Raw genomic sequence first — 18,503 nt, forward strand, 5'->3', positions numbered from 1 at the left:
GCATTTATTTGACTTTGTTGGGGTCTACACTTTAAATGATTTGTTTGTAACTATTTTCTAGTTAAAGTTAAAGGTTGATAATTAAGTTACAGCATAACAAAGGTAAATTCATTATCTATGGTATATCGCGGTATGTGATGACGTCACCTCTGGTTTCGCTGCGTCTTATGTGTAACCTCCGGTTCGGAGAAGGTGTAAAGGTGGGTGCCATGCATGCAGCATGATCGTGAAGAGCTCTGTGTCTACCCACAAAGAAACAGTATAGAAGCAACGCCGTAAGTTCCTAAGAATGTGTTTGAATTAAAAATATTAACGCAGTTTCTGTCAAAGAAGTGGAGGTTCCGGTGGCGCGCATGTCGGCTTTTCAATTTCAAACACAGGGTGGGCTCTGGCCCAGCGGCGGTTTGACGCGACCCCCTCACTCCCCACTCGGGGTGGCTGGAGACACTCACTAAAAGAAGAGAGCGCGCGTGGTCTCCGGAATGAAACAGACGCTGTATATGTTTGTATTTTTTTATCAACAGTTTTCACCATACAATGTTAATGTGGAAGAGTGAACAGTAAATGGTTAACCTTACTACGACTCTGTCTTCATTGGCTCTGGTTTAACTTGGTGTTTAGTCGGAGTTTCAACACACTGCATGAAAACACTACAGCAGTTGTATACAGCAGCTGGGATGTGGATTACAAATTACAGCAGGAGATAGAAAAGGTGTGTCAGAAGGGCAATGTCATGATAATCATTGGGGATTTTAACATGAAAGTGGATTGGGAAAATCAGGCCAATACTGGACCTCAAGAGAAAATTTGTAGAATTTTTAGAACAGCTTGTTGTTGAGCCCACTAGGGCAGTGGTCCCCAACCTCCGGGCCGTGGGCCAATACCAGGCTGCAAAGGATGCAGGGGTGCAGCAGTAGCCGGAGTGCACCCAGCACATCTTTAAGAAAAAAGCCAAAATAAACAAGCTAATTAATTGGGTGCCGCCCAGAAGCCAGTCTTCATTAGAGGAACTGAGGTGGAGAGGGTCAATAACTTTAAATTCTTTAGCATTAAGGATCGAAGTTTCTCTCTCTGAAAAGTGTCAGAGGATCTGTCCTGGGACCAGACGTAACTGTCATTACAAAGAAAGCACGGCAGTGCCCATACTTTATTAGAAGCATGTGCAGATTCAACGTGCAACCTTGATCCTAATAGACTTGTCTTTTCAGCCTGTCTGAGCTGGCATTTTAATTGACCAAACAATGGAACAGCTAAAGGCTCCAGCGCCCTGGACAGAGAAGTGAACATCGCATCGAGCAAGTGAAATCGGCAATTGCCTCTGATCTGGGCCAACATTTATGTGCCAGGCGGGCTTGTTTATTTCGGCTTTTTTCTTAAAGACGTGCTGGGTGCACGCTGGCTATCACTGCATCCCTGAATGCTTCGCAGCCTGATATCAGTCCGCAGCCCAGAGGTTGGGGACCACTGCACTAGGGGATCGGCTGTGCTGGATTGGGTGCTGTGCAATGATCCAGAGGTGATAAGAGAGCTTAAGGTTAAGGAACCTTTGGGGAATAGTGATCACAATATGATTGAGTTCACTTTGAAATTTGAGAAAGGGAAATTTGAGTGTGGAAAGGGACACTGGCAGGAAGGACAGCAGAGCAATGACTAGAGTTTCTGCAAAAAATGAGGTAAGTACAAGGCAGATATACTCCAAATAAGAAATTTTCAAATGGAAGCAAGACACTACCGTGGCTGACAAGTGAAGTCAGAGCCAAAGTAAAAGCAAAAAAGGGGGCATACAAGGAAGCCAAAGCTAGTAGGAAGATAGAGGATTGGGAAGCTTTTAAAACTTGAAGAAAACGAAGGTGGTCATTTGGAAGGAAAAGATGAATTATGAAAGGAAGCTGGCGACCAATATTAAAGATACTAAAAGCTTTTTTTAAATATATAAAGGGTAAGAGTTGAAGGTAGATATAAAACCAATAGAAAATGACGCTGGAGATATTTTAATAAGAGACACAGAGATGGCAGAGGAACTGAGTGAGTATTTTGCATTGGTCTTCACAGTGGAAGACATCTGCAGGAAACCAGACATTCAAGAGTGTCAGGGAAGTGAAGTATATGCAGTGAAAATTACGACTGAGAAAGGTGCTCAGGAAGCTTAATGGTCTGAAGGTGAATGAATCTCCTGGACCTGATGGAATTCACCCTCGGGTTCTGAAGGAAGTAGCTGGAGAGATTGCGGAGGCATTAACAATGATCTTTCAAGAATCAGATTCTGGCATTGTACCGGATGACGGGAAAATCCACTATTTAAGAAGAGTGTGAGGCAACAGAAAGGAAACTATAGACCTGTTAGCCTGACATCAGTGCTTGGGAAGTTGTTGGAATCGATTGTTAGGGATGAGATTACGGAGGACCCGGAGGCACATGACAAGATAGGCCAAAGCCAGCATGGTTTCCTGAAAGGAAAATACCTTCTTGACTGACCTACTGCAATTTATTGAGGAAATTACAAGCAGGGTAGACACAGGAGATGCAGTAGATGTGGTGTACATGGATTTTCAGAAGGCCTTTGACAAGGTGCCGCACATGAGGCTGCTTGGCAAGATAAGAGCCCATGGAATTACAGGGAAATTACCAGCATGGGTGGAGCATTGGCTGATCAGCACAAAACAGAGAGTGGGAATAAAGGGATCCTATTCTGGCTAGCTGCTAGTTACCAGTGGAGTTCCACAGGGGTCGGTGTTGCTGCTTTTTACGATGCATGTCAACGATTTTGACAACAGGATTAATGGATTTGTGGCTAAATTTGCCGATGATACAAAAGATAGGTGGAGGAGCGGGTAGTGGTGAGGAAACAGAGAGCCTGCAGCGAGACTTAAGATAGTTTAGGGGAATGGGCAAAGAAGTGGGAAATGAAATACAATGTTGGAAAGTGTTGGTTTATGCACTTCGGTGGAAAAAATAAACGGGCAGATTATTATTTAGATGGGGTGAGAATTCAAAATGTAGAGATGCAAAGGGACTTGGAAGTCCTTGTGCAGGATACCCTAAAGGTTAACCTCCAAGTTGAGTCGGTGAAGGTGGCAAATGCAATGTTGGGATTCATTTCTAGAGGTATAGAATATAAAAGCTGAGGCTCTATAAGGCACTCGTGAGACCGCACTTGGGAGTATTGTGTGCAGTTTTGGGCTCTTTATTTTAGAAAGGATATACTGATATTAGAGAGGGCTCAGAGAAGATTCACAAGAATGATTCCAGGACTGAAAAGGTTACCATATGAGGAACGCTGGCAACTCTTGGGCTATATTCCCTGGAGTTCAGGAGAATGAGGGGGGATCTCATAGAAACATTCTGCATGTTAAAAGGGCTGAACAGATTAGACATGGCAAAGTTATTTCCCATGGTAGGGGATTCTAGGACAAGAGGGCACAACTTCAGGATTGAAAAACGTCCATTTAGAACAGAGATGCAGAGAAATTACTTTAGTCAGAGGGTGGTAAACCTATGGAATTTGTTGCCATGAGAAACTGTGCAGGCCAAGTCACTGGATGTACTTAAAGCAGAGATAGGTAGGTTTTTGATTAGCCAAGGCTTCAAAGGGCATGGAGAGAAGGCAGGGAAGTGGGGATGACTGGAAGAATTAGATCAGCCCATGATTGAATGGCGGAGCAGACTCGCTGGGCCGAATGGCCTACTTTTGCTCTTATATCTTATGGTCTTATGGAAACTTCCCAGTGCCTTATGAATTTTCCATTTGTAATGCCATGTCAAGAAAATTTCACACTTCAGAGGTTTTAGGGTTTTGGATAAGGGGTACTCAACCTGTACTAACACTGGCATCTCCAGGCACTGAAGTACCACCAATAGCTACAAAATGCTCCAAATGCATAGTGGGATCAGCAAACCATCATCACCATCCTCTTAGGGCAACAAGACTTAAATCTACAATGGCCAGATCTGATGGATGTCACATCATTTGCAGGCTATCAATTTACCCTGAAACAGGCACTTTAAAGTGAGCTCTGCTACAGAAAGGGATTCTGCAGACGCTGGAAATCCCAGCACAACACACACAAAATTCTGGAAGAACTCCAGTCAAGCAGTATCCATTGAGGGAAATAGGCAGTCGACTTCTCAGACTGAAACCCATGGTCAGGACTGGAAAGGAAGGGGTAAGAAGCCATGAGATAGGGGAGGGAACAGAGTACAAGTTGGCAGTTGATAGGTGAAATTAAGCGAGGGGGAAGTTGGGTAGTTGGGGGGGGGGGAGGAGTGATGAAGTGAGAAGCTGGGAGGTGGTAGGTGGAAGAGCTAATAGGAGAGGAGAATACACAATGGGAGAAATAGGAGGAGGAACAGCACCAGACAGAGGTGATGGGGAAGATAAGGGTGAGAGGGGAATGACAAATGTGAATGGAAAATGAAATTATGGGGAGTTGGGGGGGCGCGGGGAGAGTTACTGTAAGTTAGAGAAATCAATGTTCATGTCATCAATTTGGAGGCTTCCCAGATGAAATAGGTGATGTTGCTCCTCCAACCCAAGTATGGCCTCGTCATGCCAGTAGAGGAGGGCATGGATCAACATGTTGGAATGGAAAGGAAACAGAAAAATTAAAATGAATGGCCATTTTAAATGGGTATAACGGCAAGGCTTCTGATCTCAAGTTCCTCCAAAGGATTGTGAGAACTGATGAAAGGATCATTGAGGCCTCTCCTCCACCCATCTAGGATACTTACCAGGAGCACTACATACAGAGCCCTCAGCATTGTCAAGGATCCCTCCCACTGCCCCATAATCTCCTTGACCCTTTATCATGAGTAGGTGTGACCATAGCATTAGGACAAAAACTGTTAGGATGGGAAACTGTTTCTTCCCCCAGACCTTGAGACTACCTAACTCCCTGACTCCAGCCAGGTCTCATCACTTATGAAGCACCAGTAATGCTACTCTGTTTATTTTTTGACGTGTCATAAATGCACCTTATGCTAAATGTCAATCTTCTGGAATATTTGTTAACTTATTGTGGTAATATTACTTTATATGTTATATGTGAGTTACATGTACTACATTGTGCACCTGCATCCAGAGGAATGCTGTTTCATTTGGTGGCATATTTACATGGTTGAATGACAATAAACTTGAATTTAAACCAGGAATTTCCACCTTTTGTGGAGGACAGGGCAAAGGTGCTCAAAATGGTTCCCGAGTCTATTCCAGGTCTCACCAATGTAAAGAATGCTACACCGGGAGCACCAGATACAGTAGATTACACCAACAAATCCACAGGTGAGATGTCACTTCTGGAAGGACTGCTTGCAGCCCAGAATGGTGGTGAAGGAGGAGATGTAGGGGCAGGTATAGCACTTATCCTGCTTGCTGTGGTGGGATCCCACTGAAAATGGCACAAATAACAGATGTGCTGGATGCAGAGGCACATGGTGTTGGAAGCAAGGACAAGGGAATTTTTACCTTGACATGTCTCAAGGAACTGCCATTAATCAATCTCAAATTCAAGTCTTTTATCTATATTCGAAACATAATCGTAATGAGGTTTAGAACCGAGTTAATGTGCAGGAACCCAAGCAGACCACTGCTGAGCATGGTATTTGAAAGTTTTTTTTCATAGCATTCCACTTGGTCACCTTCCATTATTTTGCATGATTGATCAAAGAAACATTACTTACCGATTCATCCAAGGCAAAACGAAGACAGCCATGCTCATATAACACAAAGAATCGGCGCTGCCATTTCTAAAGATTGGGGCAGAAGAACACAGTTACAAACTGAGCATCACAACAAATCTATTCAACAGCTCTATTTGAATTATTCCATCAAATTACTTGAAATAGCAAAGCAATAATGCTTAGTGGTTCACTTAAACCTTGATCTCCTTTTTCACCTGATTAGAATACAATTGCCTTTCTGCACATCACCAACCCCTCTGCTAACACAACAGATGCATGGACAGGAGAGAAAAATCTCACTCATGAGAAATAAAAGTTCATGAAAATGCAAGTGAGCTTTTAAAAGATTCACCGGATTTTTTATTAACAGCTATAGGAGTTATTCCCTTGACAAATGCACATCATGTAATGCAAAATCTGAAATAGATAGATCATAGACAAACAACAGGAATTCTGCAGATGCTGGAAATTCAAGCAACACACATAAAAGTTGCTGGTGAACGCAGCAGGCCAGGCAGCATCTCTAGGAAGAGGTGCTGCCAGACCATAGACAAGATCTGTTAAGACTACTGATGTGGCAACATATTTACAAATCAAGTAGCTCCCTGGATTGTAACTGTTCATACAATTCCTTATTTCGTAGAGCTCCAATCTGTTAATTAAATTTGCAGATAACACTACACTGATTGGCCTTATCTCAAATAATAACAAGGCAGCCTACAGAGAAGAGTCATCACCCTGACACAGTGGTGTCAAGAAAACAATCTCTCCCTCAATGTTGCAAAAACAAAGGAGCTGGCTGTGGACTACAGGAGGAACAGAGACAGGCTCACCCCTATTGACATCAATGGATCTGGGGTTGAGAGAGTGAACAGCTTTAAGTTCCTTGGTATACACATCACCAAGGACCTCACATGGTCTGTGCATACTAGCTGTATGGTGAAAAAAGCACAACAGTGCTTCTTTCACCTCAGATGACTGAAGAAGTTTGGCATGAGTCCCTAAATCCTAAGGACTTTCTACAGGGGCAAAATTGAGAGCATCCTGACGGGCTGTATCACTGCCTGGTGTGGGAACTGTACTTCCCTCCATCACAGGTCTCTGCAGAGTGCTGCAGGCAACCCAGCATATCTGTGGATGTGAACTTCCCACCATTCAGCGACAGGTGCATAAAAAAACTGTTTGAGCTGCTATCAACCAGGAAACAGTACCGCAGCATTATAGCCAGGGCCAACAGGCTCCAGGACAGCTTCTTCCGTCAGGCCATGAGACTGATTAATTCATGCTGACACAATTGTATTTCTATGCTATATTGTCCGTTCTGTTGTATGTACTATTTATTACAAATTACAATAAATTGCATATTCAGATAGAAACAAAGATTTTTACTCCTCATGTATGTGAAGGATGTAAGAAATAAAGTCAATTCAATTCAGTTTGAACCCAGCTTCAATTTAAGGTTCAAAGATTCAAAAAAAGATTCAAAAAACTTTGTCATTCTAACCGTACATCAACTCTGCAGGGCAGAATGAGACAGCCTTTCTCTCACTCCGACCTGGGGCAGCTACATAATAACGTCTAACGATCATCCAACACTATTCCTTAACATTTAAAAAATTGAAAATGATACCATCCTTTATTTTACTAATGAAAACAAAGTGAATTTACCTTCATAACTTCAACTATAATCCCATATCTTTATCTCTATTCAATAGAGTTTTAATTGATATTTTAGTGTTCCTTTCCTAAAGGGCATGTCGTCTACAATCCAATATTTCTACCAATCTCCATCTTTTGGTATACTCCATATCTCAATAACCTCCATATCTCAAAGATTCACAACACTACAACAGACATCCCACCCTGCAAAAACTCATTTCAGGGAGGTATCACCACCATTTCAGGGAGGTTGCACCCCCACCCCCTACAACCCCATATCCACCCCCACCCCGTCGACCTCCAAGAGTGTATGTAATACCTTGTTTAGTGATTTTGTCTAATCTGTAAACCAAGTTGGGTATATGCAGAAAATATGACATTAAAATATGTACTTATATTATCATGTTTATTCTATTACAACTTTAAGCAAGTCTACAAGGAGTTTGGCCTCATCACGTAGGACATCAATAGAGTACCTCCTTAGCAGCCAGCTAGTTTAAATAACGTCAGCTATCCTAATGAACGAATGACATCTGTTAAACTCACCTCAACATGTCTTTTACATTTTAACCCACCATGGGCAATAGAAAAGTCACTTTTGCAAATAGTGCAGCGAGCAGCACTGTCATTATTCTTGAGGTTGACTGTAAAGCCCGCCCACAGAAAACTGATAGTCTACTTAGTAGGGGTCCCCAACATTTTTTGCACCACCGACCGGGGGGGGGTTGTTACTCACGACTGGAATATCGGTGATAAGTCAATTATAAGTCAATAGCATCATAACATTTTAAGTAACATTTGGATATTAAACACACAGTGCATATTTTTCCCGTATGAACATATAAAAACATTGTAACACACCAATATCGCTGAATCGGTGGGAGCCCTAGGCTTGTTTTCCTGCAACAAGACGGTCCTATCAAGGGGTGATGGGAGACAGCGATACTCGAAGGGGGTTCCTTATGTCCAGTCTATTCCGCAATTTAGTTTTCATTATATTCATTGCAGAAACTCTGCTTGGCAGCGATATGATGTTGGAAATGGAAGCAATGTTTTCAGTGCTTTCGTGGCTATCTCAGGATATTCAGCCTTGACTTTGATCCAGAATGCCGGCAGAGATGTTATGTCAAACATACTTTTCAGCCCACAGTCATGTGCAAGCTCGAGGAGTTGATTTCCTTCCCGTGCTGACATGGATGACGTGCGGGTAATGACCTCGCGTGCGTAATGGCTCAACAGTGCGTGACAGGGAATGTGGAAAGGTGCCACTGACTCATATTGCCAAATCATATTGTTTCCTCGCGGCCCGGTGGATGGGGACCACTCTTAGCACAAAGAGAGACCAATCTGGATGCTCGCTCTCCCTCACCCTTTCTTTCTCAAAAAAATCTATTTCCGGGATATTGTATATAATTTCCAGGTGTCAGGGAGCCACTATCAATATGCGGAAGACTCCCGGAACTTCCGGCAGAGGTGGGATGTCTGCTACAATTAAAGTTTCCTCTCACCTAAGTCCCGAATGGTCAAATGCTTATTTTGCTACTGTAATTCCTTTTTCTGGATAACCCAAGCCATTGAAAACATCATTTCTGTATTAATGCTGTCAAGCCCAGAAGAACCTTTGTAAACTTCACCTCTCATTCATTGAAACTCAAGAGCATAGGATTAAGTGGGAACAGAAAATTCTAGAAACTCAGCAATCCAAGCAGCACCTGTGAAAACCAAAGTAAAATTAACATTTCTGGTTTGAGACATTTGGTCAAAAATGGAAGAAAGAAAAATCAATTTTCAATTGCATAGATGAGGAGGCAGAGGGAAGTGTAAAATTAGGTAGAACAAATTAAATCTCTCTGGTAGGATGGATCAAATAGGCTAAAATGGCAACTACAACTAGATTATGGTTCATGTCTGTGTTAGCGTTGCTAACAGCAGGAACATGTCCAGTAGATCATGGAGTTATACAGGAGGAAGTACACCCTTTGGCCCAATTCATCCGCAACTATCAATCAAGATTACCATCTACACTAATCCCATTTTCCTTTATTTGCCCCATCTCCCTCAATCTCTTACCCATAAATCAAACTGGAGTAGCATATACACAAAGCGTATACAAGGGCAGGTCAGAGGCTCGGAATCCTGCAGCAAATAACTCACCTCAACTCCCCAAAGTCTGTCCACCATCTACAAGTATCAATTCAAGTGTATGATGAATACTCTCTACTTGCCTAAACAAGTTCAGCTTCCACGGCAATCAAGAAGCTTGACACAATACAGACATAGCAGCCTGCTTGACAGGCACTCCATCTACAAGCATTCAATCACTCCAACACTGATACACAGGAGCAATTTGTAACATCTATAGGATGCACACAGGAACATCTTAGACAGAACTAGTACTATTATAGATGGGTACATCTGCAACAGGTAAATCAATGAGAAAAAGATCATTACCCCTCATTGATCCCCTACCACCTGCTGCATACCCAATCTACTGGCAATATCTTACAGTACGCAACTAGCTCAATCAATGGTGGTCTCCACTCAGAATATTCTGCACCTCTGCCACTTTCAGTAATTTCTCTTAAGTGTTTTACATGAAGCATACTGTACCTCACAGCATTCACTGGCTGTGGGGACACTGTAGGTAGTAAACAATACGAGAACAAAGAGACTGCAGATGTTAGAATTGAAGCAACAAAAACATACTAGAGAACTCAGCAAATACTTTTATACTTTATAGTCGCCAAACGATTTGTACTAAAATGTACAATCATCACAGCGATATTTGATTCTGAGCTTCACACTCCCTGGATTACAAATATTAAAAATATTAAAAATAGTTAAAATTAGTAAATGTTAAAAATTTAAATTATAAATCATAAATAGAAAATAGAAAAATGGAAAGTAAGGCAGTGCAAAAAAACCCAGAGGCAGGTCCGGAAATTTGGAGGGTACGGCCCAGATCCGGGTCAGGATCCCTTCAGCACTCTTATCACAATTGGAAAGAAGCTGTTCCCAAATCTGGCCGTACGAGTCTTCAAGCTCCTGAACCTTCTCCCGGACGGAAGAGGGACGAAAAGTCTGTTGGCTGGGTGGGTCTTATCCTTGATTATCCTGGCAGCACTGCTCCAACAGTGTGCAGTGTAAAGTGAGTCCACAGACGGAAGATTGGTTTGTGTGATGTGCTGCGCCATGTTCACGATCTTCTGCAACTTCTTTTTTCGGTCTTGGACAGGACAACTTCCATAACAGGTTGTGTGGCACCCTGGAAGAATGCTTTCTACGGTGCATCTATAAAAATTAGTGAGGGTTTTAGGGGACAGGCCAAATTTCTTTAGTTTTCTCAGGAAGTAAAGGGGCTGGTGGGCCTTCTTGGCAGTGAACTCTGCTTGGTTGGACCAAGTCAGGTCATTTGTGATATTGACCCCGAGGAACTTAAAGCTTTTGACCTGTTCCACTTGAGTACCACTGATGTAAATTGGGTTGAGTGGTCCGCTACTCCTTCTGAAGTCAACAACTTCGTCTTGCTGACGTTGAGAGATAGGTTTTTGTCTTCACACCATGCCACCAGGTTCTTAATTTCCTCTCTGTACTCAAACTCATCATTATCTAAGACACAGCCTACAATTGTTGTGTCATCAGCAAACTTATATATTGAGTTTGATGGAAACTGGGCTACACAATCATGGGTGTACAGTGACTACAGCAGGGGGCCGAGTACACAGCCTTGTGGGTACTTGAGCAATATCTGGGTGGGAAATGGACAGGAGACAGATACGGGATTTTTTGATGTCTAAGTCAAAACCCTGCACCAAGACTATGGGTCTGGTGTCACAAAAGCCCAACCGGATAAGGATGACATATCTTTGCCTATAGGACATTAGAGAACCAGACTGATCACCATTTATCTGCTTTTGTGGGATCACTTATTATATGAATCTATATCACCAAGCAACCTGGAGCAATAGAATATGAATTACATGGGACCTTAAGTTTAATGAGTCATATCACCAAGTTACTTCTAAAAATTTTGATGACAAGAGCTAAAAGTAAGATACAAGCTGAAATAGGTAAAGAACAATATGGTTTTGTGAAAGACAAAGGTACAAGAAATGCAATATTGATGTTAATGATACTATCAGAATGAGCTATTCAAGTGCAAAAAGATCTGTTTGTTTCATAGTCTACACAAAAGCATTTGATAAAGTGAAGCACAATAAGTTATTTGAAATATTACAGAAAACTAGATCTAGATTCCAAAGACCTCCACCTAATCAGAAATCTGTACTGGGAACAAACTGCCACTGTAACAAAAGGTGGAGAAGTGAGTTAGTTCACGAAAATCAAGAGAGGCATAAGACAAGGGCATATTTTCTCCCCTGATTTATTTAATGTGCACAGTGAAACAATATTACAAAAAATAAGAGACATCTTGGGAAGCAAAGTTGGCGGTGAAAACATCAATAATTTCAGATGTGCAGACGACACTGTTAACTGCAAGTACGGAGGAAGAACTACAAAACTTAATTGATATAGTTGTTGAAGAGAGTGCAAAAATGAGTCTATCAATTGCAAAAAGACAATGTACGGTGATATCCAAAAAGGAGGAGAATCCTATCTGCAGGCTGAGAATAAACAGGGAAGACATAAAACAAGTATAGAACTTTTGCTACTAAGGAAGCTGGGCGACATCAGATGGCAGGTGCGACATGGACATCAAAAGAAGAATAGGGATGGCAAAAGACACCTTTACGAGAATGAAGAGTATACTGACCAACACTAAACTAGGCATGACAACCCTCCTCAGAGTACTGAAATGTTACGTCTATCCAGTTCATTATATGGCTCAGAATGTTGGACAATATCTAGTAACATGAGGAAACGAATTGAAGCAGCAGAGATGTGGTTTTTGAGGAGGATGCAAAGAATATCATGGGCGAAACGAATATCTAACGAGGATGTCATGAACAGAGCAAACACAGAGAGAGAAATAATGTATGAGATCATGAAAAGGCAAAGTAACTTCATTGGACATGTGATTAGGAAAGAGGAGTTAGAATGGATGGTAATATGGGAAAGATTGAAGGGAAGAAAGCAAGAGGAAGACAAAGACAAATGATGATGGAGACAGCAGCCAGAAAACTTGAAATGAATACCAATGAATTGATCCACTTGATCCAAAACAGGAGTGTGTGAACCATGGCGGTCAAAGCTCAAACTGCGCATGGCACCTGATGATAATAATATCACCAAGACTTTGCTCTGAGTACCTAGATTACTAATTTAATGAAAATACCACCATGCCACCTCCTCCTCCTCCAAATATCTTCTGAGTCATTGTTCAGCTAGATACATCTTCAAAGCTTCATAGTATCGATTATGGTCTCCTTGGTGTAGCTCACGTTGAACCTTATTGAACAATACTTTCTCTATCCCTACCCCACCAAAGAGCCCTGTTACAGCTACTTTAATAATACTTTCTAAATATTTTCTTTACTACTGATAACAGGTTCTGTGTTTCCAAGCCTACTCCTACTCCCAGTATCTAATGAGTGGTATTCCAGATTCTATGGAATTCTGGAAGGCAATAATCAATACATCAACTAACACCATTATTGGCTCTTGCACAACTTCAGTATTCAGACCAACAGTGCCTAATGTTTGATTTTGTAGAAAGGACATTTCCTATGGTGGAGAGAGTCTTGAACCAGAGGATATTGGTTCAGAATAGGGGGGTGGTCTTTTAGAATGGAGATGAAGAGGAATTTCTTTAGCCAGACAGTGGTGAATCTCAAGAATTCACTGTCACAGGTAGCTATGGAGGCCAAGTCATTGACTATATTTAAGGCAGAGGTTGATAGATTCTTGATTGATAAGGACATGAAGGGATATGGAGAGAAGGCAGGAGATTGGGGCTAAGAGGGAAAATGGTTCAGCCATGATGAAATGGCAGTGCAGACTCAATGGGTCAAGTGGCCTAATTCTTCTCCTGCGTCTCTTGGTCTGATTTTATTTTAGCTCCATTAACTTTTTTCAATATCACGTACACTAATGCTAGTTACTTTCAGTGCATCATCTTCTCTCAAGGTACTCTACCGCACTACTTCTTGAATGTTTGTTTCTTCCATTTGTTTATTTTCCCTGTCATTTCCTTATTTTTTTGAAATAATTTCCCCTGCCACAGTTTATGAAGAAACTACATTAAAGTTTGATAATATTGGCCTTTTCCTCTTTAGAAAATTTTATAGCCTACTTGTCAGTTTCTTTCTTCTCAGATTTTACTTTTCTTTCTTTCCCAAAAATGCTGAAATTTTCCTAACCTTCATGTTTTCTGCTTTTTTCAATAACATCCCATTCTTTTTTTAAAATCAGACCACCTCCTCACTTTCCATTTTCACCTCTCAAAAATGTTAAATATTCCCAGATAATTAACACTGAAACTTGATCACTTGCAGTTACACTGTTACAACATGACAATTTATCTTGTGCACTACACCCTATCCTCCTTATATGCATCTTCAGACAATGCAGATTCAGTTATGTGAGGAACTTATTTCTACCAACGTCTCCTTATATGCATCCAAGACTCACAGTTATGCGAGGAGCACTGCTTTCCCGCCAATACAAGTCATGTGCACACACCACACAGTCTCACTATTGGGATGAGAAGCACCGCTTTCCCGCCAATACAAGTCAAGTGCACACGCCTCTCAGTCTCACTCCCGCCAGTCTCGCATTGGTTTTTGCAACGTATGGATGCACGATCTTGCGCTCTTAAACTTTTGTTGGTTTTACCTATGGTGCAGTGATTTTGTGCTTGAAATATTTAACTATGCCTCCTACGCGTCCGATGTCATGTCCCAGGCCATCAGCCCAGCGGCAGAGAACCGCTTTAACACTTGAAAAAATGTTGGAAATTATAAACAGCACGCCATCAGCTGAAGGCAACACAGCTCTGGGACACTACTGCCGGAACGGAATCTTGCCTTTAAAGTTCTTTTGCTGCTTGACAATGCACGAGCCCACCTTAAACATTTGGACAGCATTCATCCTAACATAACAGTGCATTTCCTGCCGCCTAACACAACATTGCTGATTCAACCACTCAACCAAGGTGTGATCCACATTCAAGGCGTACGTATTTTTTTTAATGGCGAACTCTCTCTCAGATGCTGCAAGCAACAAATGATTTTGAAAACCTCGGGAGTTTACCAACGGTGAGGGAATGGTGGAAATTGGAACACTTGGCACAAATGGCGATGGATATGGACCCAAGGTTAGAACGAAGTCAGCATTTCAGTCGTTCCCTGCCATCAACCCTTCTTCCCTACAAGCAAATTTATGCTGAAAAACAAAATGCTGCCAAGCAAACAACCCTCACCACTTTCTTCAAATCGGTGTCATCTCCTGCTGCCGGCAGCTCTAAGAGTTCTGTGAGTCTTCTTTCACCCCTTGCTGTGCTTGATAGGATGCTGACAACTACAACCTTCCACCTTATCCATGTAAAGCTGCCCGACACCACAACCACCACTCATCTCCCGGAGCGAACACACCTGCCACTGTTGGTGAGTACTGTACACCCTAGGATGTTAACTTTCTATGATTTATTATATTGAATATTACCTTAAATTGATGCAATATAACACAAATGTTGTCTTGTGGTACTGCTTTTGTGTCATATTGGTATGAAAATGTGAATAAATTACAGATAAAACATATTTAGGAAACCCTCTGGAACACATCCCTATTTTCTCCATTTAAATAATTACTCACATTATGCGTCGACTGTGTGGGACGCATCCCCCACATATAACGAAGATAGGGTATACCAACTTGTCCATCTTGTTACAAAAACAGTACAATGTACAGACCCTTTGGCACATAATGTTGTACCAACCTTTTAACCTACCCTAAGACAGCTTCCTCCCCTATCGCCCTCCATTTTTCTTTCATCCCCAAGACCAGAAAACATGCAAGCAGAAATAGGCCATTCAGCCCATTGAGCCTGCCCCACTATTCAATCATGGCCGATTTATTATCAGTCTCAACCCCTCTCCTGCCTTTAACTTCCTCCCTGTAACTTTTGAAGGAGTTACTAATCAAATATTTATCAGCCACTGCTTTAAATATATCCAATAACAAGACCTCACACAGCCAACTGTGGTAATGAATTCCACAGATTCACCACCATCTGGCTTAAGAAATTTCTCATCTATGTTCTAAAGGGATGTCTTTGTATTCTGAGGCTGTGCCCTCTTGCCTAGACTCCCTCGCTACTGGAGACATCCTTTCTATATCCATATGAATATCTAAGAATTGTTTAAATGACCCTAATGTAGTTGCCTCTATCACCAGCCCTGGCAGCGTGTTCGAAGCATCAATCAGTGTGCAAAAATCTACCTCTGACATTCCCCCAATAGTTTCCTCCAATCATCTTAAAATTATGTTGATTCATATCAGCCATTTCCACCTTGGGAAAAAGGCACTGGCTGTCCATTATCTATTCCTCTCATCACCTCTGTCGTCACCTCTCATCCTCCTTCGCTCCAAAGAAAAGCCTTAGCTCACCCCACCTTTCCTCATAAGACATGTTTTCAAACCCAGGCAGCATCCTTGTAAATCTCCTCTGGATTTTAATTTAAACTTCCACATCCTTCCTATAATGAGGCAACCAGAACTGAACACAATACTCAGAATACTCAGTTTTATAGAGCTACAAAAATACCTCATAGCTCTTGAACCCAAGCCCTTGACTAATAAAAGCCAAAACACACCATCAACTTGTATTGCAAATTTGAGGAATCAATGGATGTGGACCCCAAGATCCCTCGGTTCCTCTATTCTGCTAAGAATCTTGCTATTAACTCTGTACCTTCAACTTTGACCTTCCATGCATCACACTTTTCCAATTGAACTCCACTTCTTGGCCCTACTCTGTATCCTATCAGTGTCCTGTTGTAACCTGGGCGAGGGCCTCCCTCGGTAAGAGCTGATCATGGATATTGCGTCCTAGCTGTCTAGATGCACAAGCCTAGACAGTACAATATGGAGAGCAAGCTGTTGCCCATGTAGCAAGCTCCATTTCTCCATGTATCCAATAAACCCAAAGGAATGGCAGAGACCAATACAGTTTGGTACCAGCAGCTTTGCAGGAATTGCCAGTCAAAAATAAACTTAATGTAGGACAGCCTTAGGGACTTCAGCTCATGATTTTTCCCCTCGGGATTTGCTCCCGAAACCTTCCCCATGAGTGGGTATAGCCATAAGGCAGTGGAGGTTTGAGATCAGAGTTTTCCTTCTCCTAGATGAGTTGCCAACCACAGTTAATGAGCCCTATCTGCCCGAAAGAGGCGGGGTTAGAAATGGGACAACCTTTTTACGCTATCCACACAGCACCAGCTTTTGTCATCTGCAGACTTACTAACCCATCTTTCCACTTTCTCATCCAAGTCATTTATAAATATCATAAAGAGCCGGGGTCCCAGAATGGATCCCTGCGGAACACCACTGGTCACCAGCCTACAGGAAGAATACACTCCATCAACAACCACCCTCTGCACTCTGTGGGCAAGCTAAATCGGAATCTATGCAGCCAAGTTTCCCTGATCCCATAACACCTGATTTTCTATATGAGCTTACCATGGGGAAACTTGTCAAATGCCTTATTAAAATCCATTTACACCAACATGAGAAAATCTGCACGTGCTAGAAATTCAAAGCCACACACACAAAATCCTGGAGGAAATCAGCAGGTCAGGCAGCATCTATGGAAAAGTTGACTTTTGGGCCAAAACCCTTCTTCAGAACTGAGAAGGGGGAAGATGCCAGAATAAAACCCTTCTTCCAAACTGAGAAGCAAGGGGGAAGATGCCAGAACAAAAAGATGTGGGGGACAACCTGGAAGGTGATAGCTGAAGCCAGGTGGGTGAAAAAGGTCAAGGACTGGAAAAGGAATTTGATTGGAGAGTAGAGTAGACCATAGAAGAGGAAGGAGGAGGGGACCAGGGGAAAGTAATAAGCAGGTGAGAAGAAGTAAAAGGTCAGAGTGAGGAATAAAGGGTTTTGTTTAACAGAAGGAGAAATCGATGTTCATGCCATCAGGTTGGAGAGTACCCAGACAGAATATAAGGTGTTGCTTCTCCGCACTGAAGATGACCTCATCTCGGCACAAGGATGCGGCCATGGACCACCACATCAGAACAAGAATGGGAATTGGCAGATAATTTTCCCCACTGCACTACCTTCAACTTGTTTTGGTACTTCCCCAAACTGCAATCCATTTCTCCCACACCACCTTTGAGCCAATCATTCACTATGATTTTATCATCTACAGCAATTTACACGTGACTGAGATATTACTGACTACATGGTTCTCCTTCTTAATTTATATCCTAGCTGTTTGTATTTGCTCTAAAAGGATGGCATTCTTAGTTCAATTTATGTTGTTAAATTCCTTAACTATATAAAACTATAGAACATTACAGCACAGAAACAGGCCTTTTGGCCCTTCTTGGCTCTGACGCATTATTTTTCTGCCTAGTCCCACTGACCTGCACACGGACCATATCCCTCCATACACCTCTCACCATGTACCTGCCCAAGTTTTTCTTAAATGTTAAAAGTGAGCCCGCACTTCATCTGGTAGCTCATTCCACACTCCCACCACTCTCAGTGTGAAGAAGCCCCCCACTAATGTTCCCTTTAAACTTTTCCCCCTTCAGCCGTATCCTATGTCCTCTGGTTTTTTTCCCTCCCCTAGCCTCAGTGGAAAAAGCCTGCTTGCATTCACTCTATCTATATCCATCATAATTTTATATACCTCTATCAAATCTCCCCTCATTCTTCTATGCTCCAGGGAATAAAGTCCTAACCTATTCAACCTTTCTCTGTAACTCAGTTTCTCAAGTCCCGGCAACATCCTTGTAAACCTTCTCTGCACTCTTTCAACCTTATTTATATCCTTCCTGTAATTTGGTGATCAAAACTGCATACAATACTCCAAATTTGGCCTCACCAATGCCTTATACAACCTCACCATAACATTCCAACTCTTATACTCAATACTTTTACTTATAAAGGCCAATGTACCAAAAGCTCTCTTTACGACCCTATCTATTTGTGACGCCACTTTTAGGGAATTTTGTACCTGTATTCCCAGATCCCTTTGT

At 42.1% G+C, this 18,503-nt stretch overlaps 1 protein-coding gene across 4 annotated transcripts in view; it reads right to left on the reverse strand.

Annotated features, from left to right (window-relative positions):
* LOC140187342 (uncharacterized) overlaps nucleotides 1-18,503 on the reverse strand; it is a 452,977-nt gene that overhangs the window by 346,760 nt on the left and 87,714 nt on the right. For all 4 annotated transcript variants that reach the window (XM_072242544.1, XM_072242543.1, XM_072242546.1 and 1 more), the window contains exon 3: nucleotides 5,677-5,742. In XM_072242544.1, the coding sequence (XP_072098645.1) occupies nucleotides 5,677-5,742 (66 nt within the window). The remainder of the gene's footprint in view (nucleotides 1-5,676; nucleotides 5,743-18,503) is intronic.

The sequence above is a fragment of the Mobula birostris genome, chromosome 24 (genome assembly GCF_030028105.1).
Source record: "Mobula birostris isolate sMobBir1 chromosome 24, sMobBir1.hap1, whole genome shotgun sequence".
NCBI lineage: Eukaryota > Metazoa > Chordata > Chondrichthyes > Myliobatiformes > Myliobatidae > Mobula > Mobula birostris.